At 42.2% G+C, this 15,922-nt stretch overlaps 1 protein-coding gene and 2 long non-coding RNA genes across 7 annotated transcripts in view; 1 reads left to right on the forward strand and 2 right to left on the reverse strand.

Annotated features, from left to right (window-relative positions):
* STOM (stomatin) overlaps positions 1 to 8,627 on the reverse strand; it is a 31,393-nt gene extending 22,766 nt beyond the window's left edge. The window contains exon 1 of the mRNA XM_019453984.2: positions 8,486 to 8,627. Coding sequence (XP_019309529.1) covers positions 8,486 to 8,546 — 61 coding nt within the window. The 5' untranslated portion in view covers positions 8,547 to 8,627. The remainder of the gene's footprint in view (positions 1 to 8,485) is intronic.
* LOC128778640 (uncharacterized) lies at positions 3,585 to 6,709 on the reverse strand. Its single transcript, XR_008424331.1, has 2 exons — positions 5,447 to 6,709; positions 3,585 to 3,868 (listed from the first exon to the last, which is right to left on the reverse strand). It is a non-coding gene; the product is annotated as an uncharacterized LOC128778640 (long non-coding RNA).
* Positions 8,628 to 8,939: 312 nt separating the features above from the next.
* On the forward strand, positions 8,940 to 13,161 carry LOC109269877 (uncharacterized). Of its 5 annotated transcripts, none has more exons than XR_008424329.1 (4): positions 8,940 to 9,111; positions 9,543 to 9,606; positions 11,527 to 11,620; positions 11,961 to 13,161. It is a non-coding gene; the product is annotated as an uncharacterized LOC109269877 (long non-coding RNA). The 5 variants fall into 5 exon arrangements; XR_008424330.1 differs by lacking the exon at positions 8,940 to 9,111 and adding an exon at positions 9,119 to 9,304; XR_008424328.1 differs by lacking the exon at positions 9,543 to 9,606 and having other exon boundaries at positions 11,514 to 11,620.
* The last annotated feature ends 2,761 nt before the right edge of the window (positions 13,162 to 15,922 follow it).

The following is a 15,922-nucleotide window of genomic DNA, read 5'->3' on the forward strand; positions in this document are numbered from 1 at the left end:
TTGGTGACCCCATGACACTCGGTTGTAAATACTACTTGGCCATAGTTTTTATCTTTTCTTTTACTACAAAACTCTTCTGAAAACTGCATTAAAGTAATTTTTGTAATCTTTATTTATTTTTGAGAGGGGGGAGGGGCAAAGAGAAAGGGGGACTGAGGATCCGAAGCAGGCTCCGTGCCAACCGCAGCGAGCCCGATGTGGGGCTCGAACCCACAACCCACATGAACCCAACGGTGAGATCACGACCTGAGCTGAAGTTGGATGCTCAACTGACTGAGCCACCCAGGTGCCCCAAAATAAAATTTTAACTAATCAAAGCAAGGTTTTGAAAATGGATATAAGTTTATACATCAACACTGTTTAACTGAATATTCAAATGGGGCTTATCTCCAGGGGACTAACATGAATTTTTAAAAACATCATTTTTTTTCTCTTATTTTAAAAGAAAAATTATCTATACCTTCATTTTCTCTAGATGGCGATTATTTTCTACCTTGCTATTTGTCTTTTAAACCTTTCCTATCTGCTTTTTTAAAAAAATAAGATAAAATAAAATAAAATAAAATAAAATAAAATAATGGTATACATAATTATTTTAAACCTGCTTTCCCCCCAATTGTGAGTATCTTTTCATGTCAGTACATATTCTTTATTATTAAAGGTTGAATAATATTCCATTGTTCCATCTAATGAACAATTAGGTTCCAATTTTCTCAAATAGAAACTTGCTGCAATGCATATATGCTTAGCAAAACTTCCACGCATCTTCCCTGTGTAAACGAATTTTGTTGAAAAGATAAAATCACACAATTCTTAAATTCTTCTCATTCTGGAGTTATATTTTATAATTAATAATAATAACCATTTGTTGAATGTTTATCACATGTCGGCCACAAGCAGGTTCCTCACATACCTTCTTTCTAACATTTACAAAAATTTCTAAAGTAGGTATGAAATACTCCTCCTGGACTCCCAAAGAAATAAAAGCAAAAGACTTTCTGGGAAGAGACAGAAGGAAACAAACAAAATCACGAAACAAACAAACAAAAGTTGCACAGTAATTTTTGTTGGGTTGGCTCCCAAAAAAGCAGTAAAATAAGCTTTTCAAGAGCATGACGCAGGCATAATTTCAGAGCACTCCATGTTGTTAATGATACTGTATCAGCTGATTCACTTTAAGATCTACGGAACTTGGCATTGCTGGAGATCGTGTGGATTAATGATAAATTCCATTTATCTTTGATATTTTATTCTAAAGTTCAAAAGATTAGATGTCCTCTTCAGGGAAAGGCCAGAAAAGTCTTCCACAATATCTGAAAATCTAACTCAGGGTCATTTGTATCATTATACACAAAAAAGAAAAGAACCAGCCCAAGGATTGTTGCAATGCCTGAAAAGCAGCATTTCAAGGACAATCTTTTCCTTCCCCTTTCCCGGAATGCAAGAGAAACACTTCACTTCGTGTTGTCGAATGCCAAGAACAGTGCAGTTTGGGTGGGGAGAGATAAGAGGGCTAGGCGGTTGGCCTCAAAAACACACACTAACAGCATGGTCTTAACAGCACTTTTTTAAGGGGCAACAGTTGGTGGAAGTGAAAGGTCTGGACAATTTTTCATTTTTCTTAAAAGCATAAATATTCAGGATATAAGTGTTCTTTTTGGCCACCACTAACCCCCACCAGAGATTCTACATCAGGATTTGCCACACTTTTCTGTAAAGGACCAGAAACGTTAGGCTTTGTAGGCCATAAGGTCTGTTGCAATTACTGTGCACCCCAGAAGCAGTCACAGGCAACATGCCCATGGGTGGGCAGGCTGTGCTCAAGTGAAACTCATGGATATGGAAATCTGAATCTCATATAATTTTCATGGATAACAAAATATTCTCCTTTTTTTTTAAAAAAAAAGTTTATTTATTTTAAGAGAGAGAGAGCGTGTGCACGCATGCAGGGGAGCGGCAGAGAGAGGGAGAGACAGAATCCCCGAGCAGGCTCCGTACTGTTAATGCAGGCTTGATCTCTAGAACTGTGAGATCATGACCTGAGCCGAGAGCAAGAATCAGATGCTCAACTGACTGCACCACTAGGGTGCCCCAATATTCTTTTTTGAAAAGACCACCTATAAATTTTTTTTTTAATGTTCATTTATTTTTGAGAGAGACAGAGACAGAATGCGAGTGGGTTGGGGCAGAGAGAGGGGGAGGCACAGAATCCGAAGCAGGCTCCAGGCTCTGAGCTGTCAGCACAGAGCCTGACGCGGGGCTTGAACTCACAAGCTGTGAGATCATGACCTGAGCTGAAGTCGGACGCTCAACCGACTGACGCTCAACCGACTGAGCCACCCAGGCACCCCTGAAAAAACCACTTAAAAATATAAAAACTATTCTTAGCTTGTGGGCTATGGCCCACAGGCAATAGCCAGGCAATCAGCCTGGCAATCAAAAACAGGCAATCAGCCAGATCTGGTCCACAGGCTATATGGCCCATCCCTGGTCCAAGTCCTACAGCTATGTATTTGAGGAGAACATCATGAGTTAAATAATCTATTTGATCTTTCAGGTTTTCAAGTAAGGCTACAGTTTTCATTCAAATCCTGTTTCTCTCTCCTTTGTTTTGAAACAAGGGCTTTAAAAGACGTGATGAAGTAAAAATTCAAGGTAGGCCAAATAGGCCAAAGGGCAGGGAAATATGCAAATGTCAATATAAGACATATTTCATTAATGATGACATATACCAATTAATCAAAATTTTACTATGACTGAGTTTTTCAAATGCCTGGAATTTACAAAGAAAGACAAAGAAGGGAAGGAAACCACAGAAGAAAAGGACAAGAAGAGAAATGGAGGAAAATAAAGTGAAGAAAAAACAAAAATGAAGGCAGGACTCTACAGAGAGAAACATTACACCAGGTGGGGTGGGAGAGGGGCAGAGCTTAGCACATAATAGGGGCTCAATAAATTCATGTTAAAGAAACAATGGTATTTAGTTGGAGGCTTTCAAAGCAAAGGAGTGCACACACTGTAACCCGCCTTTCAAATGATTATTTTAATTACAGTTCTTCGAATGCCCTAATCCTGAAGCCTCTAGGGAAGAAATTATTCTCTGGGCCGGAGTGGCTACAGGCCAGATGATATCAAGTTAAGAGCCATGACTGGAGATCCTACTTTTTCTTCCTTATTATAAACCATCCATGGCTACAAATACTGGATGAAAAGAACCGACACGGGGGCGCCTGTGTGGCTCAGTCAGTTAAGTGTCCTACTCTTCGCTTCGGTTCAGGTCATGATTTCACGGTCTGTGGGATGGAGCCCTGCTTTGGGCTGCGTGCATACAGAGCAGAGCCTTCTTGGGATCCTCTCTTCCTGTCTCTCTCAAAATAAATAAATAAACATAAAAAAAGAAAAACAAAACAAAAAAGAACCAATACTGGTGAACCATTATGGGATCTGAATCACAAATCTTAAACTGTATTTACCATGAGATATTAGAAAAAGGGAATGGACAATTCCTTTTAAGAAAGATTTCCAGTACAAGTTGAAATAAAGGGAGTCTTTTGCTTCGCTCAAAAAAGAGTAAGGAACTTAAATATGTGTAAATATTTTATTTCCCAAGCATCTTGGGGATTTTCTGTAGCTTTCCTTCATTTGACTATTTCCAGCCATAAAGCAGGAGGAAAAAGAGGTTGAGTGTCATGAATAATTTTAAATTTGAACCTTCTGAGTCTTAAATAGGGCCCCCCCCCCCCTCCTAATTGCCTATTACACTTCACCCTCTCTAAAAAGGTGAGGGCGCCTGGCTGGCTCAGTAGGGTAGAGCGTGCGACTCTTGATCCCAGGGTCATGAGTTCAAGCTCCACATTGGATGTGGCGCCTATTTAAAAAAAAAAAAAAAAAAAATCACATTTATAATTATTCTTTTCAAGGTCCATCTTCTTCACAGATTTTGGTCTTCTTAAAACAGTAGAGCATGATGGCTTCAAAGCTGGCTTTGCCAGTTATTAGCTGTGTGATTTTGTGAAAGTATCTGACTTCTCTGCACTTCAGTCTACTTGCTTAAAAATAGAGCTAATAAGAGTACCTCCTCAGAGGGTTATCGTGAAGAGTAAATGAGCTAATACAATAGACATCTAGAGCATAACAGGTACTCAAAAAACATTTGTCAAGTAAATAATTGCTGAATGCGCTGAGGGATTCCGCTGTTTCTTCGGGGGAAAGGAAAGCCTTTACATGAGACAAACTTGATCTACACGTCAGCAGACAAGACCCAAGAATACAGTGCAGACCATCCTCTGTCCCAAAGCAGTTGTCAGAATGAATACGTGTGACCTGAATATGGCCCACAGCTGGCAAGATAAAAAGAGCCATTTCCAGAAAAACTGGAGAGAAAAACAATTTCATAATGGTATTAAGTTAATTACATTTAGACTAGTCCTGAGATCCATTAAGAGAACAAAATGCTCCTACTTCTGCTGTTGTTTTGTTTTTCCCAGCTCCTTTTCTTGGACATCTTAAAAGCATCTAGAATTAAGTTTTTCCCATAAAAGTCTTTGGAGGGCAACATCATTTTAACTACAGAGTGAGAAACCAGGGGCTCCTGGCTCGCTCAGTCAGCAGAACATTGAAACTCTTGATCTTGGGGTCATGAATTCAAGCTCCACACTGGGCATAGAGCTTACGTTAAAAACAAAATGGGGAACGGTTGCATAAGGAAACTAAATCATAAGGTTCCCCATTCTCAACTGAGGTCAAAAAGCTAAGCAGCGGCTAAGAGTTCAGGATTTGGGTGTCAGATTCCAATTCTACCACTAACTTTTCTCACCAGAAAAAGGAGGGAAAAGAACACTCATCCCATATAAAAACAAACGTAAAGAGCTTGACACTCAGGCAGTACTCACTAAATAGCAGCTGTTACTTTTATCACAACTTTAAGATCACACTGATACAGCTTACAGGAATAAACTTTTTAGTAAGTGAATTGCCTTCTGGGACCTGCACACCCCAAAGAAAATACCAAGGCTAACAATCTGCCTGGGGACTCTGTCTCTGGAGGAGAAACAGACCACATTTGGGCAGGTAAATCAGAGCTCTAAGCTTTCTTGGACCATCTTTCATAAACACTCTTTGCCCATAAATTTTAGTTTCCTGCATAATGACCAGGTTTTCTGAACAGTCACTGTTAAATTTTCTCATTTGATTCTTGAAACCTTGGGCGACAGTTACTGTGGTAAGATTATGCCCAAGACAGAGATGAGGAATTGACTCCGGAGGCTGAGATTTGCCCAAGGTGACCCAGGTGGTAAGGGATGGTATTGAGAGCTCAGTTCCGATCCTTGAATTCTGAATTCCACTCCCATTTCACTACACTATGCCATCGTACCATAAGTGCATTCACAACTGGGCAAGGTTGGTATAATTTTTATTGTGTGATATTTTGCAACAGATACTTTACCGCTCACATCTTCAAAGGCTAATCTACGGAAATGGCAGGCCAAATGCTTGGGGTTTAAGTTTCTTTACTAGCCCCGGAAGACAGACAACGATTCAGAAAGAATGGGGGAAGAAGAATTGACACATACTTCCTTTTTGCTATTGACTAGAATTTCTACCTTTTCTCTTTCCACACTTCACAATCTACTATCACGGCAACCCAATATACATACATGTATATACACACACACGCCGGCTTTAGTAGACTTGGTCACTGGTTTGAGTTAATTTATGACCATTGATGGTTTAACTCGGCTTAATTATTAAAGAAGTTACAAAGTTCTCCCCAATCTGATCAGCTGTAACAACTGAAATAAACAAATAAGTCCCTTGATTCTGCTTATTTTCAGGCATTCTCCCAAAGGGATATGTTCTGTTGACATGTCTCTTAATTATAATAATACATTTCTTTGTGATCCACCTGCATTATTCCATTACAAAGTGAATGCACTGGCTTTAAGAAAAAGTAATTTTGCCCTGGGTTTGGTCATATTTACATTCCTAAGACTAATTGTCAGCAAAATCATAACAGGATAGAGTTTGGGCTTTTATATTCCACTGTTTCCTTCAGAAGCAGCCTTCTGGGGATGTCTTATTCAAGAGGTCTGTATTGAAGCTAGATTCTTCTGGGCTTTCTTTGTTCTCCCTCACCTTTAGTGAAGTACTGGTGTTTGACAAGGTCCTCTGTTCAGGTACACATTTAAAATTTTTTTAATGTTTATTTTTGGAGAGAGAGAGAGCAAGTGGAGGAGGGGCAGAGAGAGAGGGAGACGCAGAATGCAAAGCAGGCTCCAGGCTCTGAGCTGTCAGCACAGAGTCCGACGTGTGGCTTGAACTCACAGCCATGAGATCATGACCTTAGCTGAAGTGGGACACTTAACCCGACTGAGCCACCCAGGTGCTCCTGTTTGGGTACACATTTTGGAGGTAGCTCTAGGATAGGGAAAATGGTTTGGAGAAATCGCAGAGCCCAGGTTTGAAACCTAGCTCTGAATCACACACGTGTGATTTTCCTACTCTGAGCCCCGGTTTTCTTGCTGTAAAATGGTGGATAATGTCTTCCTTGTGGAGCCGTTAAGAGGATTGCAATTAGATAATGTTTGTAAAGCACTTAGGCTGTGTTTGACACATGGCAAGCACTCAATCAAATCTATTTAATAAATTCTAGTAATGGCTTTTGTACCTGTGTTTACACACACACACACAGACACACGCACATATATATTTATATTTACATATATATATATATATATATATATATATATTAAAAAGGCAACCTAGACTATGCAAAATTTTTTTGGTATGTATAATTTTCTGAGGAGTTTTCGTTAGATTCCGAAAAACATGTCTTAAAAAAAAAAAAAAAAGTTAATCATAGAACCAAGAAAAAGAAATTAGAAATGGAAACTAGTCTGTGACGATGAAAAACAACTAAAAAAGGGGGATATGAAGTATAAATAAAAATCACGTGTATTCCCAAAGAACCTCTATAAACAGATATCTCGCTGCAGTTTCACCAAACTGCTAAAGCTGTCCTCACAGTCCTTCTGTCTCCCACCAGAAGGTCAGGGCACAGAGGAAGGGATCCCACCCACCTTCCTATCTAGGAAAAGACAACCAGCTATGAAAGAGGTGGACAGCAGGTTGTAGAGTCAAACTCAGATTTAAAATACGGCTCCATTACTTATCAACTATGTGACTCTGAAGTAACAACCTCTTTGAGTATCAGTTTCTTCAAATACGGCCTTCCTGTTACACTACTGATTTGGGAAGATAACTCTCCGAGGTGCTTAGCAGAGGAAAGTGAGGGATAATTCTGTTGATGCTCCTGGGAAGGATCACTGGGCAGAGGAAATGGGACTTAAATTAGATGGGTGGACAAGGCTGGCTTTACAAATAATCAGAATAAGTTAAGTCCATTACAGGGTTCTCTGTGGGGTGCTGGAAAAGCCCACCCAGCCCCCTAAACTGTCTTTCACCATGTCATCCTGCCTGAAATTCCATCCTTAGAAATAATTCCTTCGGATTGCTATGAGCCAGCTCCAGGGAGGGAACCAGCACCCCTGGAGGTTTGTCACCTCTGTTGGAACCCCCACCCCCAAGGAGTTAGCCAATAAAGGTTCAAGGTGACACCCCTCTCAAGAGTATTAGTTCCTTCACAGGGGAACAAGATTGAGCCACTCAAGACAGGGAAGGCCCCAGTAGGGTGGGGGTACTTATGAGTTCCTTGTGAGAAACAAAAGCCGCAAAGGCGAGGCCCCCAGGACAACTGGAGTAAAGAGGGGGCAAGATAGGGCAGAAAGTGAAGCTAGAAAGAGAGGGGAAGAATGTCAAAAAGAGACTTTCTTTTCTTCACAAATATAGCAAATATATGTGAGGGGTTAGGGGAAAATCTCACAGGTGGGTCTTGCTTCTTGATATGAAATTGGCCAGGGGTGGGGCTGGGGGAGCAGGAGTTCCTTCCAGCTCCGGAGAAGGGGGGCTCACTCATGGGGTTAGCCGAAGGCTAGCTGGAGGAGATGACCTCCGAGGGGTGGGAAGGAAAGGGGAGTCGGGAGACAGGAGACGCGGGATCCTGAGTGTGGGGTGCAGATTTGCGCCCCGGCTTCACCACTCGCTGGCCCCGAGTCACTTAAGCATTTCCTTGCCCGCATGCGTGCCACGAGATAATGAACGCAAAGCGCTGGCACAGGGCCAGGCATCTGGCAACCGCTGGAGCACTCGAGCCTCTGCTATGGCTTTGGTATTGGAAACGTGCCCTGCAGTGGGTGCATCCTCTGTGTGCCAGGCACGCCGCTGTGCACTCTGCACCCTAACATCCCTAAACCTGACCCCCAGCCCGCGAAGCAGGGTTCGCTATTCTCAGCGTCACCGAAGCTTAAAGCAACGGTCGCACGGCTTAAAGCGGCGGAGACGAGCCTGGGGCTCCCAGGCTGGGTCTCGTTCGCGAGGGAAAGGTTGGGGGGGCGGCGGGGGGCGGCGGAGACGGCGCGGGGCTCACCCCTGAAGGAGTCGGGGAGCCTCCGGGCTTCGGCATCCCCTGTGTGCCGCTTCTCAGACATGCTGCCGGAGCCGCAGACGACGCTGTCCCGTCCTGGTCGCCGAAGCTGGAGCCGCAGCCGCGAAGAATGCCCGGCGGAGACCCGAGGACAAGACCCAGGCTGTAGTCCCGCCCCCGCGGGACTGGCCAATCCAAGCTCAGTACGGAAGAGGCCACGCCCCCGCGCCCCGCCCGTCTTCCCTCCCCTCCCGCACAGCGGCTGAGTGGGTGCCTCCCACGCGGTCCGTGGACTGAGGGGCGTGGTGTGAGGGGCGCGCCGGCTGCGGGCTGGGGTCCGGGCCCAGGGGCGGCACCGGAAGGGAGGGGAGGGCGGCGCAGAGCGCGGGGCGGTGGCTGGAGATATTGGGGAGGGGGCTGAGTTGGGGGGAGCCTGAGGAAAAGGAGCCAACGGGGGGAGAGCAGCCCTCTGGGCAGACGAGTTAGAGGAAAATGGCGCCCTCCCTGGCCGGGTGGGGTCCGCGTGGAGGCGAGGAGGCGGAGGGGCCCGGGTGTGGCGGAGAGGACGAGGTGCGAGGGGGAGGAACCGACGCGACGCCCTGGAGCCGGAGGGAGTGAATCTCAGGGAGGTGCGTTTATTCCACAGGCTGTAGAACACGTGGCCCGCGCCCCGCGGCGGGCTCGTGGCGGTGGGGTAGGGTGGGCGAGGGGCAGACGCGGTGCCCGCGCTCTTGGAGCTTATAGGCCGGCGGCGGGACGGGCCGCAAACAAGTAAACTAACCAGCTCTTGACACGAGCGAAGAATGCGGCGAAGGGACCGAGGTACTCGGAGAATAGCAGAGGGCGTCTGCTTGGTTAGGGAGCGCAGGGAAGGGCTCTCCGTAAAGAGGGGACATTGAGGTGTGACCTGAATTTGAGACGGGGGGGGGGGGGGGGGGGAGGGGGGCGTCAGGCAGGGTTAGAGGTCAGAAAGGAAACCCCAGGCACAGCAGCTGCAGGGGTGTTCCCAACCTCAAGTTTTGTGTTGGGTGGCGGCTGAAACCTTCCACTCGAAAACCAGGCTGTGTTTCTCCGTGACTTGTCCCGATGCCAGACGGTCAAAGAACGTGGATGTACACAAGAATGTGCACTTTTAAAAACCATTTTATTTTGAAATAAATATATCACAAGTTGCAGGGAGTGTACGGAGAGGTTGTGTGTACTCTCTCTATCCACTTTCCCCCAATGGTTACACCTTACTTACCTGGTAGGTATCAGAGTATGGAAATTGACAGTGGCACAAGGTGTGTGTGTGTGTGTGTGTGTGTGTGTGTGTGTGTGTGTGTGTGTGTGTGTGTAGTTCTGTGCCCTTCTATCCCGTGCTTAGATTGGTGTAACCACCACTGCAACCAAGTTCCAGAGCTATGCCATCACCACCGAGATGTCCCTTGTGAGGAGTACATTTTTCTTCTTTTTAGTCTGCTCAGTATTGGGTTGCTTCATACCCAACGCTTGTGGTATTTGGTTAATATGAAATGGTAGACTTTCGGATCTTAGCTCTGGAGGCTTGTGGCTGTCAGGATGGAAGGTGAAGCAGGCAGGGTTCTAACAGGTTGTTAAGACAGGGGCTGATCCTCTTTGCCAGTATGTGATCAAAGCCTGATGCAGAGCTGTAAAGTTGACTTCCCGTCACGTATGGGCAGAGAACTCTGTATTTTCCTGGGTGTGGAGCACAGCTTGTGCAGTCGTTTGGTTTATAAGGCTCCTGGTGAAGATAAGGAGGGGTGTACAGTAATTAATGATCCGTCCTCTCTAAATCATCCTTGAGAAAATCCACAGCTTCATTTTTTCCATTCTGCAATGAATAAGCCCCAGAGGCATGTACTTCCTGTTTATGATGTGGTTCCCAGGAAAAAGGAGCAAAGGCACCAGTAGCTGACAAAACGCTTCAGTAAAGGAGGGCTTGATTACAAATTGCATATCATGAAAAACCAGCTTTCATTTTGCTGGAAAAGAAAATGTTTCCAAATGATTTGGATGTTTGTACTCCTACTCGCTCTCTTTGCTCAAGTCTCAAAGCAATCCCAGCAGCATGACTCCTGGAGAATTAGAGACTTCTCCCTTTGGGACAAAGACTTTGATAAACACTTGTTGGCTAGGGTTTCAGATTGCATCAGTTCAGGGAACTCATTCCAGGCCCCAGACCAAGAACAAGCTTTGACTTGATTTCTAAATTACTTTCAGGATGATATTTCCAGATCTTGATTTTAAAATGCCAAATTTTGCTTGCCCGTGAAACTGGTGTATTCTGGTTTTCTCACGTGTATTCCTGTAAAAATGTATTAATTAAATATACTTTAAAAATAAATATCATCCTCTTCCTTTGGGAGAATTCTTAATGCTAAATTTTCTTCCAGGAATGATTAGAAGTTAGAATGGTTTTTGAGAACTTTATGTTGTAAAAATGGCTTATAAGAACTTATATAAAATTAAAAATAATTGGAAGAGAGAATTATTTACAATCTTATCACCTCTAACAGAACTGTTATAATTTTGGTGAATTTTTTGCTCTAGCAGTTGCTTAAAGGATATTTGCATGTAAGTTAAAATCATGTTTCCATGATTCTTTTATGTTTTATTTTGCTCTTATTTCCCTAGCATATTTAGGGAACCAAATTAAGTATTGATTGATGGTGATAGTGATGATATTAAGACATGGATTTGGCTTAAAGAAATACATGCACCATGAAGCCATGTAATTGAATAAGTCAGAAGGAAATTTAGTCTGTCTTTTTCCTGTGTCCACTCAAGAAATGCTTTAATAACAACAGGAGAATCATTGTTTATTTTTTTCCTTTAAATTGTGAATCCAGGCCGTTCTCAATGCCGTTAGTGACATCAGCCAGCCAAACACTTTTGAGGGAACATCAATACCAACAAGTTACATCTGTTTGTGGCATTTTCCTCAGGATGGGACGAACAAGTTTGATCTGTTTGTCTATGTGGATTAATTCACATTTATTGTATTACAGCAGCATTTTAATCTTATTAGCTCTTCTCTTTAGGAAATTACTCCTGGAATTGAATCATACCAAGAATTTCACCGGAGGATTTTATACATTTGGGCTGTGGCAGCAGACCAATTAAACCACAGAGCTGGTAAGAGCAGCGAGAGTCCAGGTTCTCAGGTCTTAGGAGTATAAAAAGCATTACTGAAACATTGATGGTATTTAATAGAGCATCTATAGGAAGGCTTTTATTACTCTGCTTTATTTATTAAGAAGCTCCTTTAGCAAATATTTGTTGAGCACCTATTATGTGCCAGGCATCGCTCTAGGTACTTGGGATACATTAATGAACAAAAAAAAGATGAAAAATCCTATCCTCCTGGAGCTTACATTCTAGTATTCCTTTCTAATTTTGTTAGTTTGCTAGGGCTTACACAACAAGGTACCACAGGCTGGATGGCTTAAATAACAGAAGTTTATTTTTCTTACAGGTCTAGAGGTGAGAAGTCCAAGATCAAGAGTGAGCAGAGTTGGTTTCTTCTAAGGAGCCTGAGGGAAGAATCTGTTCCAGGTCTCTCTCCTTGACTTTTAGGTGGCCGTCTCCTCCTGTGTCTTCACACTGTCTCTTCTCTGTATGTGTCTATGACCACATTTACTCTTCTTACAAGGATGCCAGCCATCTGGATTAGGGCCCACCCTAATGATCTCATTTTGCCTTAAGTACCTCTTTCAAGACCTTGTCTTCAAATACAGTCACATTCTGAGGTTCTGGGGGTTAGGATTTCAACATATGAATTTTAGGGGGATAGCCCATAATATCCCATATGACTATGGTGATCCAAATTTTTGTCTTTCTCATATCCACATCTCTGAGATATTCAAAACCGTTTATGTTTCCCTGCAAAATGTGTCCAGGTGACCTGTAATTAGGAGCAATTATTTTTCTGGACATGATATATTTTTAGTAAATATTATAAGGAAAGTTCTTCGTTCAGAAGGATGTCTCTACTTGAAATGTTGTTCCATCTAGCCCGTAGTCTACTATTTTGGCAAAGATATAAATAGAATAAAGAGGGACTATGTTGAAGAAGGGGTTTGACAGGTTATTGTTTGGAGGTTACTAGGATTCATGGTAAAAAAAATTTTTTTCAAACACTGTATATGAGGGAAAAGAGAGGCCTATATAATGACATTATTTTTGGTAATTCAAGGAATACCATTACCATCATTTACCATCCCCACTAGTTACTAATTATTATTATCCTGTGAGGAAACAGAGGGTTTACTCACTTGCCCAAGGTCTCACAGATTGTAGCTGGTGTCTGCCCCAAGTCTATATAACTCCAGAGTTTAAACTCTTAACCGTTCAGAATAATAAAAAGAAACAAAAAGACTAAAATGTTCCTTATACATACACTTCTGAGGAGGCGATATATCTAAGTATACATAAATGAGTACTCCGGTTTGCCTTCAATCTTAATATATACTTATATCTTGAAATGATACTTTTTTTTCAGTGTTTGTATCATTGTTGATTTCCTGTGTCAAATGCATCTGTCTGTCTTAGATATTGAAGTTATAAAGGATAAAACCCACGACCAGGTCAGTATTTTATAGTTTATTTCATTGTATATCTTGAATTACATTGAAAATTTAAAATAACTGTTTAAAAGTTTGGCTTTTTTCTTATAATTTTATTTATTATTATTATTTTTAAAATGATTTATTGTCAAGTTGGCGAACGTAGAGTGTACTGTCAAGTGGGGGTAGGTTCCTGTGATTCATCGCTTACATACGACACACAGTGCTCATCCCAACTAGTGCCCTCTTCAATGTCCATCACCCATTTCCCCCTCCCCCCCATCAACCTTCAGTTTGTTCTCTGTATTTAAGAGTCTCATGGTTTGCCTCCCTCTCTGAAACTGTTTTTTTCCCCTTCCCTTCCCCCATGGTCTTCTCTTAAGTTTCTCAAGTTCCACATATGAGTGAAAACATTATATCTGTCTTTCTCTGACTGACTTAATACCCTCCAGTTCTATCCACATTGTTGTAAATGGCAGGATTTTATTCTTTCTCATTGTCAGGTAGTATTCCATTGTATACATAAACCACATGTTCTTTATCCATTCATCAGGATACTTTCATTCATGGACCTTTGGGCCCTTTCCATAATTTGGCTATTGTTGAAAGCGCTGCTATAAACATTGAGGTACATGTGCCCCTATGAATCAGCACTCCTGTGTCCTTTGGGTAAATTCCTAGTAGTGCTATTGCTGGGTCATAGGGCAGTTCTATTTTTCATTTTTTGAGGAACGCCTACACTGTTTTCCAGAGCGACTGCACCAGTTTGCATTCCCACCAACAGTGCAAGAGGGTTCCCATTTCTCCACATCCGCACCAGCGTCTGTTGTTTCATGAGTTGTCATTTTTGGCCACTCTGATCAGTGTGAGGTGGTATCTCAGTGTGGTTTTGATTTGTATTTCCCTGATGATGAGTGACGTTGAGCATCTTTTCATGTGTCTGTTGGCCATCTGGATGTCTTTTTGAAAAAGTGTCTATTCATGTCTTTTGCCCATTTCTTCACTGGATTATTTGTTTTTTGGGTGTTGGGTTTGGTTCTTTATAGATTATGGATTCTAACACTTTATCCGATATGTCATTTGCAAATATCTTTTCCCATTCTGTCAGTTGCGTTTTAGTTTTGCTGATTGTTTCCTTCACTGTGCAGAAGCTTTTTATCTTGATGAGGTCCCAGTAGTTCATTTTTGCTTTTATTTCCCTTGCCTTCAGAGACGTGTCGAGCAAGAAATTGCTGCGGCTGAGGTCAAAGAGGTTGTTGCCTGTTTTCTCCGCTAGGGTTTTGATGGTCTCCTGTCTCACACTTAGGTCTTCCACCCATTTTGAGTTTATTTTTGTGTATGCTGTAAGAAAGTGGTCCAGTTTCATTCTCCTGCATGTTGCTGTCCAGTTCTCCCAGCACCATTTGCTAAAGAAACTTTTTTCCATTGGATGCTCTTTCCTGCTTTATCAAAGATCAGTTGGCCATTCATTTGTGAGTCCACTTCTGGGTTCTCTATTCTATTCCATTGGTCTATGTCTCTGGTTTTATGCCAGTACCATGCTGTCTTGATGATTACAGCTTTGTAGTAGAGGCTAAAGTCCAGGATTGTGATTTCTCTCACTTTGGTTTTCTTTTTCAACATTACTTTGGCTATTCAGGGTCTTTCGTGGTTTCATACAAATTTTAGGATTGTTTGTTCTAGCTTTGAGAAGAATGCCGGTGCAGTTGTGATTGTTATTGTATTGAATGTGTAGATTGCTTTGGGTAGTATTGTTAAAATGTCAATATTTTAACAATATTTGTTCTTCCAATCCATGAGCATGGAATGTTTTTCTGTTTCTTTGTGTCTTCTTCAGTTTCTTTTATAAGTTTTCTATAGTTTTCAGCATACAGATCTTTTACATCTTTGGTTAGGTTTATTCCTAGGTATTTTATGGTTCTTGGTGCAATTGTGAGTGGGACTGATTTCTTGATTTCTCTTTCTGTTGCTTCATTATTGGTGTATAGAAATGCAACCGATTTCCGTAAATTGATTTTGTATCCTGCGACTTTGCTGAATTCATGTATCAGTTCTAGCCTCTTTTTGGTGGAGTCTTTTGGGTTTTCCATGTAGAGTATCATGCCATCTGTGAAAAGTGAAAGTTTGACTTCTTCTTTGCCAATTTGGATGCCTTTTATTTCATTTTGTTGTCTGATTGCTGAGGCTAGGACTTCCAACGCTATGTTAAACAACAGTGGTGAGAGTGGACATCACTGTCATGTTCCTGATCTCAGGGGGAAAGCTCTCAGTTTTTCCCCATTGAGGATGATATTAGCTGTGGACTTTTCATATATGGCTTTTATGATATTAAGGTATGTTCCTTCTATCCCAACTGTCTTGAGGGTTTTTATTAAGAGAGGATGCTGTATTTTGTCAACTTCTTTTTCTGCATCTGTTGACAGGATCATATGGTTCTTATCCTTTCTTCTGTTAATATGATGTATCACATTGATTTGTGAATATTGAACCAGCTTTGCAGCCCAGGAATGAATCCCACTTGATCATGGTGAATAATTGTGTTAATATACTGTTGAATTTGATTTGCTAGTATCTTGTTGAGAATTTTTGCATCCATGTTCATCAGGGATATTGGCGTGTAATTTGCCTTTTTTTGTGGGGTCTCTGTCTGGTTTGGGAATCAAGGTAATGCTGGCTTCATAGAATGAGTCCAGAAGTTTTCCTCCCGTTTCTATTTTTTGGAGCAGCTTGAGAAAGATAGGTGTTAACTCTGCTTTAAACATCTGGTAGAATTCCCCTGGGAAGCCACCTGGACCAGGACTCTTATTTGTTGGGAGATTTTTGATAACTGTTTCAGTTTCTTTGCTGGTTATGGGTCTGTTCAGATTTTCCA

Source organism: Panthera pardus, unplaced genomic scaffold, assembly GCF_024362965.1.
Source record: "Panthera pardus isolate Hobbes unplaced genomic scaffold, ASM2436296v1 HiC_scaffold_20, whole genome shotgun sequence".
Lineage (NCBI taxonomy): Eukaryota > Metazoa > Chordata > Mammalia > Carnivora > Felidae > Panthera > Panthera pardus.